General features: G+C 35.8%; 1 protein-coding gene across 1 annotated transcript in view; it reads left to right on the top strand.

Moving 5' to 3' along the window:
• Nucleotides 1-19,092, top strand: part of LOC136854947 (protein lap4-like) — a 309,134-nt gene that overhangs the window by 245,636 nt on the left and 44,406 nt on the right. Inside the window, 7 exon segments of the mRNA XM_067131543.1 lie at nt 5,029-5,145; nt 5,587-5,766; nt 13,572-13,730; nt 14,359-14,490; nt 15,528-15,629; nt 17,070-17,363; nt 17,913-18,080. Of these exon segments, the coding sequence (XP_066987644.1) occupies nt 5,029-5,145; nt 5,587-5,766; nt 13,572-13,730; nt 14,359-14,490; nt 15,528-15,629; nt 17,070-17,363; nt 17,913-18,080 (1,152 nt within the window).

Raw genomic sequence — 19,092 nt, forward strand, 5'->3', positions numbered from 1 at the left:
GTGTCCTATTAAAAAGGCCTACCATCTGATGTCACCTCATCCCAGAATATGCCTCTCCCTTTGGTAGTGCAGTAGTGCTATCTCGCGTTGGCACCATGTACGGCAACACAACCACTATAGCCTGACTGAAGAACAAGGGCATTTAACCTGTTTGGAGGATCTGTGTTGTTTTGTAGCAAAAAGTGCCTTGGCAAAGGATAATTACATCACTGTTGACCTAAGATGAGTTCCTGGAACCTAGAATCATTGCCGACCCCAGGTCAACATGGCAGAATTGTCCCCGTCTTGAACATCTAGTCAATATCTTAGTGAACTCACATAACAGCAAGCTCCCAATGCACTACTCACTAAAAATGGAGCAAGATGCTCTACCTTCTCCAAGCTTATCTTAGAGATTTACCCATAAACATAGACATTTTTTCATTGGGATCAGTCTGAGTGTTTTGGTGGGTCAAGCATTGCCAAATGGAACTAGTAGTGGAGACTCCTTCAGTCTTCTTGACCTCATTCTTCCTCTTCAGGGCACCAGTGTCACTGCCTGCAGGTGGGAACAACTCCTACATAAGGGCACTGAGTATATATTTGAGTTATGGTCCCATATTGCTCCTGCCGAGAACAAATTTGCTCTCAACCAACCACTAGGCATTCAGCCTGATAAGAGCCGTCCTTCATTCTCTTGGGTTTGGATGAGGTCTCGATTGTCTTCCCAATTGATTCAGACATCTATGATTAATTGAATTATAGTGAACAAGTAAAATGTATTACGTATAGAGAAAAAGAATGGGGTATGATATAGGGCAGAGGTGAGGGTGCTGCCAGGAGGGATGTAAGCATTCTTTTTTTTGGGGAGGGGGTTCAGGTTGGTGTGATTGGGATATTTTATGCTCGGAACCAGGCATTGTATGATTAATGGGTTTTTGTATTGAAAAATGTGTTTTTATATGTAGGGTTTCATGCCACTAAAATGCAGCTGGTTTTGTATTGGTTTGTTCTGCAAACTGTTTATTAACATGGGAGGTTTACTGGGTGTCTGTTGTTACAGTTACAGAGAAATATTAAGTGTGGGTTTGACATTAATTGTTTTGAGATGCAAACTTAAGTGTTCATTTTAGGTGTTTAATGATCTTTGATGTTGGGAGTGGGTGATATTGAGACATTTTACAGTATTCCTGTTAAAATTACAGTAATTATTATAGTTAACAGCTCATGATTGATGAACCTTTGTTGTCATTGTCAGTAATTTAATCTGTTGGTAGTTTTTTATATTCTGAAAATCAGTTTTACAGTATTTTATTTTTGATAACAATAGTTAGTTGGTCCATTTGATAAGGCATTTATCTTCCAAAAAATTGTTTAGTAGTGGTAGGCCTACACCTTTTACAGGAACCCATTATGGGAGTATATTTCAATAATAAATGTCAGGGATTGGGTTTAGGCTTATCTGGTTGGGTATATCCCCAAGTTTCGAGAGAAACTTGTATGCAAACATTTCAAGAGTGTGAAGGAAAAATATTTTATCAGTTTGATTATTCAATTCCTTTTTGAATGCTCTTGGCCTACATCACTGGAAGAAGGTGAGCTGTGCAGTTAAATTTACATTTAATAAGTTCAAGGTCATCACAATTTTAAGTTGATGTCCCTTTGATCATACATCCTTGGGCTGATGACCTATGAACAAGCATGCAATGGTATATTTGTTTACTTGACATTTTATACCTACATCCAGTACTGTTTGTTGTCAAGACTTGACATTATGGTTTTCTGTTTTGATTACTTTAAATATTGTTTTTAATTTTTCTTAGTAGATGTAGCACCACTGACTCTCAATGACTGGCTAAACATTTTACAGTTACCTTTTTTGAACCTTTGGAAAAGAAAAAGCGATACATTATCTCAGTGTAAAGGTAGGGCGGTGTGACTTCAGTTGTAAGTTTGTTCATCTTGACACAAGATGAACCAGCCTTCTCTTCCACTGAAGCAGTGAGTAGTCCTATGCTTAGACTCTTTATGCCAGATTAATTTTTGCTATTAACCCCATTTTTTATTGATATGCATTAATTGCTCTTGACATGGCTTTTAGATGCTTTTTACTAACATTATTTTTAATCTTGATTCTTATCCGGTGGCATTGGAGGTTGGATGTAGACTGCGGTAATGTTTTTGAACATGCCATTTTAAGAAGACATCATTTCTCTTCCGATTTAGGATTTGAATAATGTGTTTTTTTGGTATACTGTTGTAAGGTTTATGTTTTATGAAAAGCTTGACTGAAATGTTATAACTGGTGGTGTGGGTAAATGATGAAGTACTAACGGTTTGAACTCTCATACTATGCATTTCATCAGCTTTACTAATTTAAATTTAATTAATTTAAGCAATTCTTTTAATTAATGTAAGCAATAAGTATAAGTTAAAAGTTCAAATTACCAAATACATTTAAAATGGGAAAATATTTTGAAGTTTGGGTTAATGATACGCAGGTTTATTCCAAGAAGGAATTGTATGTAATAATTCACATCATAAATACTGTGAATGGTGTTTAGGTGAAGGAAATTTTTTTATTGAAAATATACTTTATGATCACTGTCTTTCATGATTCTGTGGTCAGGATTAAAAATATCATTAAATACAGTAGTGCAGATTCCAAGCCTCATTCAACATCTAATCTTAGTATTTTAATCATGAATATATTATGTCATAGATCTTAGTATTTTAATTATGAATGTATTATGTCATAGTTGAAGAAAGATCGAGCAAAGTAACTGAGGGTAACATAATTATAAAAACTTAATCAGGAACAAAAACTTATAAGCACCAAAACGTGTAAGCCACACACGTTACCTGTACTCCTGGACGTTGAGCCAGGTCGTATTTTAAAATTTATGTATAAGAGTACACAATATCACTAATACATGCATTGCATGTAGTTTTACAAGCTTTTAAGAGAGGTTATTGGAAGTACAGAATATGTATAAGCGTACACAGTATCACTAACACATGCATTGCATGTAGTTTTACAAGTTTTTAAGAGAGATTATTGGAAGTACAGAATATGTATAAGAGTACACAGTATCACTAATACATGCATTGCATGTAGTTTTACAACTTTTTAAGAGAGGTTATTAGAATTACAGAATGAAAAAAGTACAAGCAGAGACAATGAAAGCAAACACAAATGGTCCTTGCACAACTTTCTTTCAATGTGCCTGTTTATATCACCCATAGGGGACATGCAGATAGCAGTTCTTAGTTGCCAGCAGCACCTGCAATAATAATGAAATATACAAGTAAATTTTTGTGATATTTATATATGCAGTATGTAAATGAAGTAAAAAAATTGGACAGATGGTTAGAAAGAAACTGAAGGAAGAAAATAAAAAGGGAGAGGAAGAAAGCAGTACCACATGTGGTCAGATTTATACTGTAAAGATCTTGTACTACCTCTGCAGTGTCTCACATATGTCATAACCTATTGTGGATGTTGACTTTGCTGTAACATTTATCATTTTTCACATAGTTACATAATATAGAAGTAACCCCATAAAACATAAGCATCTTAGAGTAGATATGAAGATATTAACTGGATATGCCATGTAAATTGAATGAAGATGCCCCCAGAATATGAACTTCTCAAACCAAAAATTCTGGAGGATAAGTGTTTGATTTCAACAGCCTTTTCCTCATAAAATTTTCACTTCTTGTTTAAGAATAAGTCTTTCAGGCCAAATTCATATGAGTTTGTAATTTGATTTACATGGCTGATTCATCTCCATAATAATGATGGTCTTAACAACAGAAATGTGAGGAGGGGAATAGTTCAGGAACAGGCAGAAGGGAGGTGGAGATGCTAGATTGGGGGAGGTGAATGAGGTGTGAGTGTATGTACTTACTTGAGATGTTTTGACCTTGGACTTTATTTGTACTTAAACTTACAATCTTATTCTATACTTTGTTATGTTGGTTTCACCTTTCTAAGAAGAGTGTGTGTGGAGAAGTCACTGTAAGTTCTGGGAGAACAGATCACATTGAAGAAAAGCAACTGACGGTTGTGTGTGTGGTTATTTTGTGCTAAAAACATTTGATATGAATTTTGGCAAGTCATGCTTATGTGCTACTTTGAAACTTGTGCTTTCAAGTTATAATTATTTTCATTTAATGTGCCTTCTGCACATTTATTATCCCAAATTCTTTAATTTGACTATGGTAGTTTTTGTTGTACAGTATATGTGTAATGAAAGTTGCTTTTGCTTGCAGTTTCGATAAACAATTTTAAATATTCAAAAAGAAGTCCAGTGTTGATTTTAAGATTAACAAATACTGCTGTATACTAAATATTCCTACCTGAAGCTTGAGGAATTTTACTATGTAGAAATGACAGTCTCCCAGCTACTTGAGAAAAATTCCTCAATCCAGTCTGTTAACAATTTTAACCTCTTCTTAACTCTTTTAAATTGTGACCAGGACAATAATATCAGTATTTTAGCAGATAGTGTTAGATGAGCAAATAGTATTGGGTCTTAAACATGATTCTAAACTGAACCAGATATGTCATCCTTCCCATTCACATTTAAGGCCATTTCATGTTTCAAGGTAGTCTGTAGCCAAGGAATTTAAGCCACATTAACTTTAGGAATACTATATGATTAAGGGTTATTTTATCGGTGTACTGTACGGCTGTACACAAGAAGGTAATTGATTACAAGAGAGTTTGGTAAGGTGAGATTGATTCATTTATTTGTGGTTATATTCGTCTTAAGGCTTTGTGATTATAAAAACTCAGCTTTAATACATTATTCTGATAGTTGATCAAAGAAGCCATTAAGAAAGTAAAGAAAAACTAGAAATATGATAACACGAGACAAAGAGAAGTAGAAAGGGACAAAATATACTTAATATGTTTTCCACTGAAATGTCTGTTCTTTCTCCAAGCAGGAATAAAAGTGTTTCGAGTTATTGTTAATGTTGTGATTATCAAGAAACCCGTAGGTATTTAGTAAAACTGAATGTATACTCTTCTCTCAATTTCAGGAAGTAACTTTGTATAAAGATGGCGGACCATTAGGCCTTAGTATAATTGGAGGCTCAGACCATTTTTGTGTTCCTTTTGGTACAGCGCCAGATGACCCTGGGATATACATATCAAAAGTAAGGAGCATTTCGTTTCTTATGCATGTTCTGTCATGATACTTATACTGGCAGTCCCCGGTTAACGGCGGGCTCGGTTAACAGCTATCCGGTTTTATGGGGCTTGTCTAGCGATGAAAATCGGCAATTTTCCGGCGCCGAAAATCACCGATTTCCGCTTATCGGCGCCAATAATTGGATATTGGCTCTGATACATACCTAACAGAGGCCCCAGTAACCGAAAATCGGCACTTTTCGGCACCGATAACCCCCGAAAATCGCTGAAAAGGCGCCGAAATCGCCGACTTTCAGTTAGCGGCGATTTTCGGTCATCATCACACCCTCAGAAACGGAACTCCGCCGACAACCGGTGACTGCCTGTACACTTTGTCTAAGATTTTGGATGCTTTTTCATCAATAAGAGATTGTCTCAGTAGTGACAAAGCATCTGTTTGCACTCAGATTACAGCCGGGGGAGCAGCTCACAAGACAGGGAAGCTCCGCATGGGCGATCGAATATTATCCGTCAATGGTGCTGACATGGCAGGAGCAACGCATCAAGAAGCTGTTATGGCTCTCTTAAATCCTCCTAATGAAATTGTCCTCACTGTGAGACATGATCCACAACCTAAAGGGCTCAAGGTTAGTACGGCGCATGCAAAAGATTCTCTATCTGTACGTTGCTCTGGGTGTTACTGTCCTCTTCGGGTCATAAGTAAGTGCATATTTTACTGATTTAGATTTATCAAAGGGACTTGACTTCCTTGTGCACAATTATTTTCTTCTTAAGGTGGACTGGCTTGTAGGGTTAAAAATAGAGCTAAGATTCAGGGATTTTGGTGTAGTTAGATTGTGTGCCTTCACTTCAAAATCTGTGCCTGCATCCAACTGGAAGGATAAATCTTGTGGTGTGTGCAATATTGTGATATAGGTCAATAGCGGTAGAGGTTGTCTGGCATCAACAGAGTACTTGTAACCTTCATTGCATTTTGTTCTCTTAGAAGTTAGTATTCACTGACTAATGCATTCATTCTTCAGCTGAAAAGCATTCAGTATTTGAATATGAAAGTATTCCTAATGAATGCAAGTTCCATACTAAAGTTTACTAGTTTTTGTAACTGGTGAGCCATTCTTGCATAAAAAATGACAGTAGGTAACAAAGCTTGCATGTGTGACTGTGTTGATTGCAGTAAAGTTGTTGTAGTAGGGAGGAAAACTGGAAAAAAATATGTAAAAGAACAGTGGTAATATAAAAGGGAAAGCAAGAGCAGACCAGTATTACATTTATTCAAGTATCAAATCACATTAGATGCACATGTAAGAAAAAGCAGAGCTGGCAAAAGAGTTTAGGCTTCCCTTTACACGTAGCCATAATTAAATCACAAGCGGTGATGGACTGAAAACAATGGATAACAGTTACATACTACATTACTATTTACAATATTCTTCCATATCAGTGCCCACTTGTATCACCTTTATAACTTGAAGCAACATGACATAAATATACAGTGTAAGAAATTAATGTGGCACATTATATAATAATAGTAAAGATCTAACAGATAAATAGACTTGAAGTAAATAGAATACAATGACTTTTCTATTTACATAATAGTTATGTTCCTGGATCCTTATGTAAGTAAAAAAAAATCCTTGCTAACCCCTCAAAGCCCCCTTAAAAGCCCTTGACACACCATGCAGAGTAAAAACACTTACAGAACTAATACGGTTCACTTTCACGATGAGTCATACCTGAATATTATATAAATAAAAAGTAAACAATGCCTAGACAGTACAGTACTAAACATTAAGCAATAGTTAAAAATGATCTGAGCCTGACAGTTGCATCATTGAAGCTCATGGTGCAACATTTGGGTCTTCAGTGTGCATCTTATATTGCCTTAACAAAAAACTGTTAGGTATTAGTCAATTTTTTTACCTGTTGTGCTACAGTAAGTAGGTTGGACCTCTTTAATCTGGCAACCTTTGGAACGGGTCATTGCCGAATACAGAAATTTACTTACAAGACCCTTAAGGGAACATTCTCAAGGTAGATACAAGTTTAAAACAGGACATATTGCAAGTATTACTCTAAAATATGCAATGGTAATGCGGCTTAAGTATTATTCAATTGTAAATAAAAATACAAAACCATTATTTCTTATGTTTACAGCATCTTTAAACTAAACATATATATCATTGGAAATGCCCTTTTCATTGCAATAATAATATTGAAAATTAAATTGCCATGTCAGAATGTGTCTAGACAGATGCTGAAATTTCAGTGCAATGCCAGTGCATCACTGCATGTTAAATTGCTGCCAAAAAGTGGAAATTGTTGAAATGTAATTTAAAAAAAAAATTACATGCCACTTTTTACTTTGAACCACTTGGTTGAATAAGCTTCATGATATTTAAACATACTTTTGTGCTAAAAATGAAGTAAATTTAGATGTTATACACAAGACCAAATATGAAAGATTTAATAATTATATCCCAGTGCATTATGGCCTTTATCAGTATTTTACTAACCATGAACAAAATACAGTTAACATGATGGAAAGGCATCAACAAAATACAGTACTAATGCAAAAGAAGGGAACACCCGGTTACTTACGCCATTTACATTTCTCGTACAAGAGGGCCACTAGAACTGGAGTTGGATCTCTAATTGCTAGCCATTAAGGAGTACTTGTGACATACTCCGTTTAGATGGAATGGCACAAGCTATGCACAGTAGTAGTCCATCATAGGGAACGTCTTCATGCTTTGATAGTTCTGAGGAATTGTACTTGTGAGTATCTGTCTATTCAGAACAAGTTTTCCTAATCTTGTCTGCTGTGGAACTGTCACTTTCAAAACACCATTTTCAACTGAAGCAGCTCTACGTGTGGCTATTAGGTTCAGGACTCAGAGGAAGCTACCCTTATGGCCCAATCATCTTTGTCAGCTCCCTGTTCGAAGGCACTTCCGTCATTTCACTCAGTCTTCGTGTGTGGGGTTTTTTAGCCTAATATGCAAGAAATAGGCTTTTCTTGCAGGGTTGAGTTGGAAATATCAAGATATCTCCGTTTTAATTTATGAAGCAGTTTTATGCATTGATTCATTGTGTTGTCTTCCTGAAATACCACTAACTGTATTAGTGGAAAGGAAGTGGGTAGTAGATGGTGTCTTTGTGTGGCTGTTGTGTTGAAATTAACAGCTTTTGAAAAAATTATGATTTAGATGATTAGTTAGATGATAGTCTCTTGAGGTCATTATGTTAATATGTTACACATTGCACCAATTTTCTGCTTGCCCTCTTGTGGACAAACTAGCCAGGCAGTTTATAACCATCGTGCACGAGATGGTTAGACAATGAGTGATGCAGTATTGGGAGAGTTAGATTGAATGCCAGTTTGACTTCTTGATGTATTTAGTGCATGTCTGTTAGAGGTGTTATATTATTAGATTACATAAAAGAATTTGTACATTTTCAGTCGCTGTTGTTTGTGTATTGACATAGACACTTAGAAGGCATTGATATCATCACGTAAGATATTAGAGGTAAAGATGCCGATGTCATTAATGTATCAAAATTTCTATCTTTGAGTATTTTCTACGATTACAAAATATGGAGGTTACAGTAACGAAGCTTCTAACCATTATGTGAGATCTTTTCAGATTAGTATTTTACTGTATTTTACTTGGTAGAATTACCTTTCACTTGTATATTTAATTTTCTGTTTATATAGTATTTGATACGAAGTTTCTAAGCTGTTGTAGGGTACATCACATCTAATGACGAACAGTATCTTCCATTCAGTGATGCACATGGAATTCACAGGTGAAGATATGTTTTGATATAGGACAAGACGAGAAAAATTAATTTTACTGACTTGACTGTGGAAGCCAAACTTGAGTAATTCACCACAGTGATTAGGTGAAGAGGGCAAAAGAACAGTTGGTTAAAAAAGCAGTAGATAAAGAATTCACAGGACAAAGACCTGTAGGAAGGCTCAGGAAATCATGGAAAAGGGGAATAGATGAAGACTTAGACCTGATGGATTAATGTTTAGGCAGAAAGAGCACAGGAATGAGAAGACGTGGGTAGAATTTGTTTTACATTAAAAACCCTCAGAGGGAAAAGAGGACATTTAAACACTCTTGGTGTTGATTAATTCGCTGTAATGCTTTTATTACATTAACAGTGTCAGCTGATATGCTGTTATTGGCCTCTGATTGTTTAGTCAGTCAGAAGAGAAAGGGTTATTATATACAAGTCATTTATTGTCTGACGACAAAAATATATTAATATCTTAGGTATAGCGTTACTTTGCAGTGCAATAAGGCTGCAACCATTCAGAGTGATTTCCAGTTTTACATTATAAATTCTTAAATTTAATAATAAAGTCATAGATTCTTTACTTGACTGTAAATAAATGTGGATAAAACAAGTACGTAACCTTAAACAGGATAATATTTGCATTTAAGGGTATTGAACAAATATACCTGTAAATGTGAATTGTGTATCCAACATTTCTGGATTATTGTGGAGGCTCTTTGCTAATGATTTGTGCTAAACCATAAATAAGAAGCAAACAACTCTGATGATAGTTTTGGTAAATTTGTAGCGTGCAGCGTAAAACATGAATTGGTACCAAACAATTGCGTCTGGTGCAAGGCACAATTAACAAGGAGGTAATTTTCTAGGCATAGAAAGTTAATGAAAATAGTCCAGTGTTTTATTTATTATTTATTAGCTATTAATACATGAAATTTTTTCTCATTTACCTTGTTTCCATACCACGTACACAATTCAAGGATGTGTCATTCAGTAATATACACAGTTTACATGTATCATCATTGTTAACAATTTTTATTCGTTGTTGATTTGTTAAGGAGTTAGGGTCTTAGCCAGGACTGTGTCCGTGTCCTCAAAACTTAAAATATACTTTTAGCACATTTAGTATGTTTCAGTCTAGGATTGCATCATCTTAATATTCCTATTACTATGAGGTTTAGGATCCTTTTTGTTTTTCAAAATAATTTTATCTTGTTCATTATTCATTGTGAGTTTTTGTTTAAAATACACTGGTATGGTAAATGTACGTTTAGTCTGTTTTTGCTATCAATCAAGAAATAATTAGTACAGTACTCTTCAGTTTTTTGGAACCTTAATGTTTACATATTGTAATTATCACCACCTCATACTAAATTTTGTCAGTTACAAGGTACTAATATTGAAAACTCAATTATATCAATGAAATTGGAAAATGAATATGAAACAACTGATTGAATCTTTACCGAAATATTTTGGAAGGTGCTGTTTTTGCCCGTTACTGAAAAAACACTTTAGGTGTACATAGCAGCACAGCAGTTATTTGTGGTGTTAATGCATGATTAATCTTGGTCCAGTCTCTGGAAAGTGAGTTGTAATGGCATAGCAACTAGAACAGTAAGATCTTGGCAGGCGCTTTTTATTCAAATCACATGCTTAGTAATTTCCATTACTGTTGTCTTAGTTCTGTTCCCCCTTTTTGTATCTTTTTCTCATAAAATGCCAATGACCAGAAAAATAAAAAAATTAAAAAAGAAAACGTTTCCTCGGAAGCTTAAGTCCTTATTACTGCTCACTGCGTTCAGGTGCTATGGTGAAAGCTCCTTTCGAGTATCTGGGGTGTAGGGACCAGAGCTGTTCAGATATCTTTAAAAATAAACATCTGCTGTGTTACGTACAGTTACATACAGTTGTATTCTTGCTATTCCTTTAGATACTTTCTGGGAGTCAAGAGCTTTCTGTCCATGTGAGTAAGGATGCTTGGGTCTTGTGAGTAAGGTAGTAGAGATTTGTGAGTTTAGTGTCCCCTTCCCTGGTGTTATGTGTACGTGTTCTACTTCCTCGGTGTTGTCAGAATGTTAGTCATTGATTTCCTAATTGCTTTCCTCTGTCAGTGACCTAGGAAAAGTCATCCATCTCCTGGTTTAATTCTTGTGTAGAATAGTGTCAGTTCCCTCAACAATTTGAAGAAAACCATTCTACGTAATTTTTCTAAAATGGTCAGGTGTGAAATTTTACTGAAGGTGACGTACAGCAGCGAAGAAGAAATATTTTGAAAGGAAAAGTGATAAAACAAATTTTTTTTTTTTTTTACTGAGGGTGACGTACAGCAGGGAAGAAGAGAGGTTTTGAAAAGAAAAGTAATAAAATAGGAGATCATTTGACACTGCAAGTACTTGTGTCAGCTGAAGTTCATTTAATATTTAAGATGTTTTCTCCCAAGTTAAGATTATCTCATATTTTAACAGTTCATACTACAGTTCATGCATTGCCAGATGCAAGATGATGGTTATGGATAGATTTTCCATTAATGCTTTATATTTGGTTGATTTGTTAAGACCATTTATGGTGTGAACTTATTTCATGATACATAAAGTTCTCCTGTGATATGTACAGAATACATTTACGTATAGCTTCTTGTTTTCAGTTTCATATTCAGGAATAGTAGGAGGACATGCTTTTAGCTTGATTTATGGATAGAGAAAAATATTAAGCTAAAGATGAGATGGAATGTATCATAAATTTGGCACAGTTTACATCCTTGAATATAGTATTGCATTATTCACAAAAACATTTTAGTGAACCTTTTATTCGTACATTGTTATTTGCATCTGTTGCAAGTCAGCAAAAAGTGCAAATTCATTACCTATAAATGTACAAAATCTCTGTTTCAAGCCAGAAATTTTGCTGTCCATTAAACAGCAACACATGATCTAGCTTAGATATCCTGATGGGACAGTAGCTGGGGGCTTTTCCTGATTTTTGTAGTAGACCAAGTATGTTCCAACTATCAGATTCAAAACAGAAGGAGCAAATGCCCCTTTTTGCTAAGGAAAGACAGATAAAATAGATAGGCACATAAAAACACTGTCAACATGTTTCAGCCAAATATTTCCCATTACCAATTGAAATGTGGACAGTTGGTAAGTGGCAGAGTATTTATGTGGAATATGCAGATGTGGCAATACATTGTTGATGGTATGTAGAAGTGGTTGACCCAGGATGGATAGAGGTCAGTCCCTTGTGTTTTGGTCCTTTCTTAGCTCCCACCTCAGTCCTGTCTTGAGGGCGCATCAGCTGGAATACCTACTTGAGAGTAGGTCTTACAGTTAACTTGTCGGTTTAAATCTGATTTCCAACATCCTCCTGAGCGATTCATATCGTTAGTTTGGCTGACAATGACAGATTCCAGAATCTTCCTTTTGTACGGGCAGCTGCTTTTGAAAATCAGCTTGGCCCCGCTCCAATACATTGTATGGCCAATATCCCTCATATTTATAAAAACCCCTAAGCTCTGTAAAGCATAAGCATATCACATTGATCTTTTGTGCCCAGTTAATCTTAGTGAGACGGATCCACCTGTCTCCTCAACATATATTTCATTACAGTTACAGCATGGAAACAGGATATGAACTGTTCCTTTATATATGATTATAGTGTAGGATTAGTCATGTTAGTTAAGGTAGTTATAGAATATATTTATTTAAATATTTGCATATAAATTATATAAAAGAGCACAGGAATAATACTTCATATATATATAAAAACTAAGTACTTAATTATTTTCATATTTTTTCCAAAGAGCACTGTTTACAGAATCTCAGAAATTTTAAATTCAAGTAACTGGAAATTGCTGAGGGATTAACTATGGAACTACTTTTTATGTCGTGATGCATGGGTTCGCAATTATCAGATTTTGTACAAAATGAAGGTGAAGAACTCGTATTGTTACGTTTTATATTTGTACACTGTGAGTGTTAATTGTAAGTGCATTGTTACATAAACCTGTTCCCTTAGAAATGTGTTTTAATAAATATACTAGCGTGTATTCTTGGGTTACCTCAAGAATGGTGTGTTTATGTTGTGTATGCATGAACTGTGTCTTGTAACAAGGTTTAATGTATAGATTATTGTATAAACATGTAACATTTTTGAAATGAGTAGGATTAATGTTTAAATTTTTGAGCTTGGTAGATTTGCTGTGTACATACAGGTAGGCTACAATAGTTTCACATTACTAACCCTTCAATTAAAATACTGTAACTGATGTCTTTGTAAACTTACATGAAAACATGAAACTTCCTTGGAGCATTGTAAGTGTTTGCATTACAGATACAGTGAGTTCTTGGATATAATGTAAAGGTAAATGTTGGAACACCCATGGGAGATACTTTTGTAAAGAGCTGGCCAGGAGTATGTAGTTTATTGCAACAAGTTTCCAAAAAAGAAATGTCTCTGTTGGAGAATGAGAAGATTGTGATATGAAAGTTTACCCAAATATTTTGAGTGTGCATCCTTTATAGATTAGATTTAAAAGAAAAGTTGGTACAGGATGCACTGTTAAATCCCTGTGCCCTCATTCTTGAAAGTTGGACGTATATTAAAGTTTTATGTATTTTTTTTTCAACAGGAAGTTGTGATCAAGAAGTTGGTAGGTGAGCGTCTTGGTATGAACATAAAGGGAGGTGTTCAAGGTTCTCCAGGAAATCCCCTCGATAAGTCAGATGAGGGTGTGTTCATCTCCAAGATTAATTCTAATGGTGCCGCACATAGGGAGGGTAAACTTAGGGTAAGTGGCTCTGCAGCTTACTTTCATTTATCTTAGTCTCTTGATTCAGAAATTTTTTTATTTGGTGCTTGATTTGTTATGGTGATATATGAAGAGAGCATCAATGGGAACAGGTGAATCGAGAGACAGGCGCTGCACACTGTTTGATAAAGGGTTTCAAGATTGGCAGTTTTTAATTTTGGTAGCCCATTTAAGTGCCCATAAATTCATTGTCACTGTCTTGTTATCCATCAGAGGAGATGGAGGGGGTGGGCAGACTCCTGTCTTATTGAAAAATTTGCTTTCTGACTGAGTTAAGGAACAGAATGCAAGTCATTAAATAAGAAGTGTTTGTACTGCTATCAGCTATATTTTTGTTAGGCTTTATTGTACAGGATTGTATTGCACATGTTTTTATAAATAGTTCAGTTTGTAGATACTGTACTCTATATCTCTCTGAAATTGGTAATTACATAATACTAGTTAGGATAGTCTATTTATTAAGCTTTGAAATTCGACTTTAGGGCATATGAAGGCTATGTTGATCCTTATTACCATGTATATCATTATTATTGTCCGTTAAGTTGATGTGCAACTTAATGTATTTTTTTTTAATATTGTCAGGGTGGTTCTTTTTTGTATTTTTTAGGTTGGGCAGAGAGTGCTTGAGGTTAATGAGCATTCCTTGCTTGGTATCACTCACGAAGAGGCTGTGAACATCATGAGATCTGCGGGATCAACTATCCGATTGGTTGTTTGTGATGGATATGACCATGCTTTGGTAAGTATAAATTTATGTAGGTAGTGTATTAGCTCATTAAAATGTGTATATATACTCACTCTCGTATGGAGTACACTAGTTCGTAATGGCTATTACAGTAGTTCATTACAACCAGTTAGGTGTGTGATGCTGTATGCTCGTTAAAACTAGTCCCAGTCGCACCAACCTGTATTCAGAAAAGAATATTCTTACAGATATTCTCTTTTAACTTTGCTCTTGTTGCCAGCTCTGACTTGCTCTCAAGCTTTTCTGTATTATTTTTTTCATCACCACAGCCGTTTTTATATCAGATTTTCCCTTTAAAGAGTTAGACGTGCATTCTCTCCATTCTGGTCTGTGCTGTGCTCTTTCTGCCGCAAGGCTTATCAGGTCTAGGTTTTATCTACCAGTCAAGTTTTCGTCTGACCCATTCAAAATCTACTGCTTTTCTGACCAACTGTTCCTTATCCCCGCTCATCAATTATCCAAACAATCTCAATTGTTGGATCTCAGCCTTTTTTTCCAGCCTCTTGATGCCACATCTTCAACTGATTCTTCATTCAGTATACAACATCCCACTGTACTCTGCCTTGAATCTTAGTATTCTTTGGTCACACCAGTTCAAAATCTCCATTGTTCTTGTTAGTATTTCAATCATATTTTTGCAGTATTATTTCTGTCCTCACAAATAATCACTTTGTTTTGAATATGTCTCAGCAAAGGAAAGTGACATTTGCCCATCCTACTTTAATGTTACCTTCTCAAAGTTTATATTTTGCCAAATATTTTTTCAAGTAAAGGTAACAGGGTTCAAAATGATGTATTTTGAGCATCAAAGTTGTGACGCCTGGTTTAGGAATCAATGTAACAATAATTGTATCTTTGAAAACTGGTAAGGTGCCTGGATGGATCATATTCCGTCATGCAGTTTGCCAGTAATCGGGCTTCAGTGTTTTGCTATGATGATTGCTAAATTGCCAAATTCATCCTCTTGGAATGAAGAAAATTTTCTTAAAATTGTCTTCATGGAACCAAATTATAAATGTATTTCTTGACAGGTCCAGCAGATGAAGGCAGAGGGACGACTAGGCCATGAGTCACGCAGTACCAGTCAGAGTGTCTCGTCATTAGACAAGGAGGATCGGGAGAATCCCTCACAAGTAAAGATTTAAGAATTTTTTTCAACTAATGGTTAGATGGTAGTTAATTTTCAGACGTCAATCATTTTCAAATTTGCTTATTAGTTTAGTTTGAAGTTTATGTGCCCTCATTGATCATGATGCAACTTCCAGGTAGTTTTTATGCTTAGTTCTTTAAAAAATTAAATTTATGTATTCTTGCCATTATTAGTAGTAGTAATCCGGGTGCAAAGGTGTTACAGGACATTAGTTGTGATAGGAATTTCATATGGAAACTATTTTTGTAGGTCTTTGCAGAGTTTTACAGGTTCATTATTAGTTCTGTTGGTTAAGTTGAATTCAGAGAGCTTGAGCATGCGATTTTTTGGTGCTGCTTCTGTCAGTACAGTTAATCTTTCAATAAAAAGGCTATTACATAGTTTTTTTAAGCTATAAATACTAAATCTTCATTGCACTCGGTGATATTTTGGAAACGAAAACTACATCCATAATTCCTATAATTTTATAATTTTGGTGAAAAGTTACAGCTGTACTTTCATAAATATTTACCACCCCTTTTTATACTGCCTTTATTTCAAAATTCTTATACAAATTTGTTTGTTTTTCAGTAGTAATTTTTATATTTTTTGTTGACTTTTGCTAGTCATGGGTAGATGTATTATCAGGTTTAAGAGAGGACTTGACAGCTTTTCCAGAATGTAGGCATTTTTTTTTGAAGTTTTGCATTTAAATTTAAAAAATAACGTTTTTATAGTCCTAACACTATAAAAAAACTTAGATGGAAATAGTATTATATCTCTGACACTCAACAGTAAGTCATTACTGTAATAGGATAGGCAGACTGCCTCTTCAGTTCTTCAAATCAAGCTTTGCTGGGGCCATTCAAACATGACTGTTAATTATAGTGTTTAGTTACATAACTCCTGGGAATGGTGGGTGTTAGGTGTTCTATTAAATGTCATTATTCATCATATAAAGTACTTTTTCTCTTATAAAATATTTGCCACCCTCTTCTTAGTATTTGCACTCTGTTAAAGTTGGTGTTATGAAAGTATTTTCTAAAAAGCTTTAAAGTCCCTTTGGTATGATTGCTCTGCATATTTTGGTATTTCAAGATTTCCCTCTCATGTGGGTGTTGAATGATACCTCATACTTTTTGATCCTGTAGAATTACTATTTCAATTTCAAGAGAGCCTTTTTCTTATTATGAATGAGTAGACTATATAAACTTTTGGCAGTAATTTATGCACACTTAGATCCTTATGTATTGAGCATGTATGGCAAGATTCACTTACTATAAGTAGAGTGAATGCAGGATGGGGCAGTTATTTCTCAAGAGCATTTAATGCTGTTTTTTTGTTGTAGCGCTTGAGACTGCTATACCTTATGTTTTTGAACGTCAGTGAAGAGTAGTATAGTATTACGTCCAAAGTTAATGCCAATCATTGTTGCCTCTCACAGCCCCAGAGTGCATCTGTCCTGCATGAGGAAGGACCAACCCAGTCTCCTCCATCTCCTAAACTATCCCCGCCTTCACCTTCCCCCAAACCAAAAGAACAATCACCACCTATACCTGAGCAAACAGCTTGCGACAGGATCCCCACTCCTGACGCTGAAGAGCAATTGAGCAGTGCCCTCAGGAGTGACACTCCCGACACTGATGATGATGTTGGGCGTGACACCCCTCTTCCATCAAACCTTTCTTCTGCCCCTGTCACATCCAGTGCGCCAAAGGAGAAATCCACTCCGGAAATTGTAGGAATATTCATTATTATTTGTACAGGCAGTCCCCAGTTAACGGCGGGCTCGGTTAATGACAATCCGGTTTTATGGTGCTTGTCTAGAGACAAAAATCGGCAATTTTCGGCGCCGAAAATCGCCGATTTCTGCTTATTGGCGCCGATAATTGGGTATTGGCGCCAATAGTTACCTATCAGAGGCGGCGATAACCGAAAATCGGCACTTTTCGGCGCCGATAAGCCCGAAAATCGCCAGAAATTGCCGATTTTCGGTTAGTGGCGATTTTCGGTTATCATCGCACCCCCAGAACGGAACCCCTGCCGATAACCGAGGACTGCCTGTAGTGTGTTTTCTAGAAGTTCTAGTTACAGCATTGTGATGAGTTTTTACAGTATATAGTATTTTGTAGTTCTTGTTTCATGCATACTGTTTTGCCTGTTTTTTTTTTTCAGGTGGATATATTGAATTCTTGCCGTCACTTTTTTCACATATTCTTCAGACAGAGATTTATAAAGTTTCTCTTGAGTGTGAGGTTTGTCTTAACCAAGGTTTTTAATAATCCAGGTAATGGAAGTAGTAAGAGCAGCCGAACAACTAACGTCAAGACCACTGTCTCAAAACTCAGCTGCCAGTAGTATTGTTCCCTCATCTTTGGAAAGAAAAGCCTCAGCAGAAAACAAAACGACCACAGTTGTTTTAGCCAAACACACTTTAGCTCCACAGACTAGTACAGTAAGTACGAAATAAGTTTTCTTGTTTCTTTTCATCATCATCATATCAGAGATTTTTCACTAAGGAATTTGATATGGCTTTTTGGTACTCTTTTTTTAGAATCTACTAAAACCTTTATATCTGATCCTGCCAGGATCTGTTCATAAATGCATGATACACGATACATTGGTTTCATCTGGATTTTAAAATTCCTTGGAACCTAAAGTAACAAAAATGTTTCACTGATAATATTTGAATGTGTTTTTGTGAATGTTAACTCAGAGTTTGTCTTAAGTCTCTCTCTCTCTCTCTCTCTCTCTCTCTCTCTCTCTCTCTCTCTCTCTCTCTCTCTCTCTCTCTCTCTCTCTCTCAGAGCTGGAAGTGTTTCTCTCTCTCTCTCTCTCTCTCAGAGCTGGAAGTGTTTCTCTCTCTGTGTCTCTCTCTCTCTCTCTCTCTCTCTCTCTCTCTCTCTCTCTCTCTCTCTCTCTCTCTCTCTCTCTCTCTCTCTCTCTCTCTCTCTCTCTCTCTCTCTCTCTCTCTCTCTCAGTTGCAAGTGTTGAAGTGCTATTTTTATACTTATCCTATGGGTCAGTAGTTGTAGCTAATTATGTAACCTGTTTTGGGAATTGTGGATATGGTAGTTTCTCCTGGTACCTTGTCTCATTTTTTAATTTTTTTTGTACCTTTTTGCTGATGTCTTTACAGGGCAACTTGATCAATCTGTAACAAATATCCGCATGGTTGTTACCCTTTGTGGTAATTGTGTGAAGTTGGTCCGGTAATCTGATTCGATGATTAATGTAACCGATGATTGAATGTGTCCAGTATTCCCTTAGTAGAAGAACCAATGTTGTTTTGTACTGTGGTATTTGATATTCGACTCCAGCAGATTGTAAATTAGATATTTCTATTTTCTCTGCATAGTGTTCATCAAGGCTGCAGAGTGAAAAGTAATACTGTACAGCTGATCACTTTAAAGCAAAAAGAAGTTACGAGTTAGTTTTCATGATCATGAAACTGGTTATTGTGTACC

The sequence above is a fragment of the Macrobrachium rosenbergii genome, chromosome 30 (genome assembly GCF_040412425.1).
Source record: "Macrobrachium rosenbergii isolate ZJJX-2024 chromosome 30, ASM4041242v1, whole genome shotgun sequence".
Lineage (NCBI taxonomy): Eukaryota > Metazoa > Arthropoda > Malacostraca > Decapoda > Palaemonidae > Macrobrachium > Macrobrachium rosenbergii.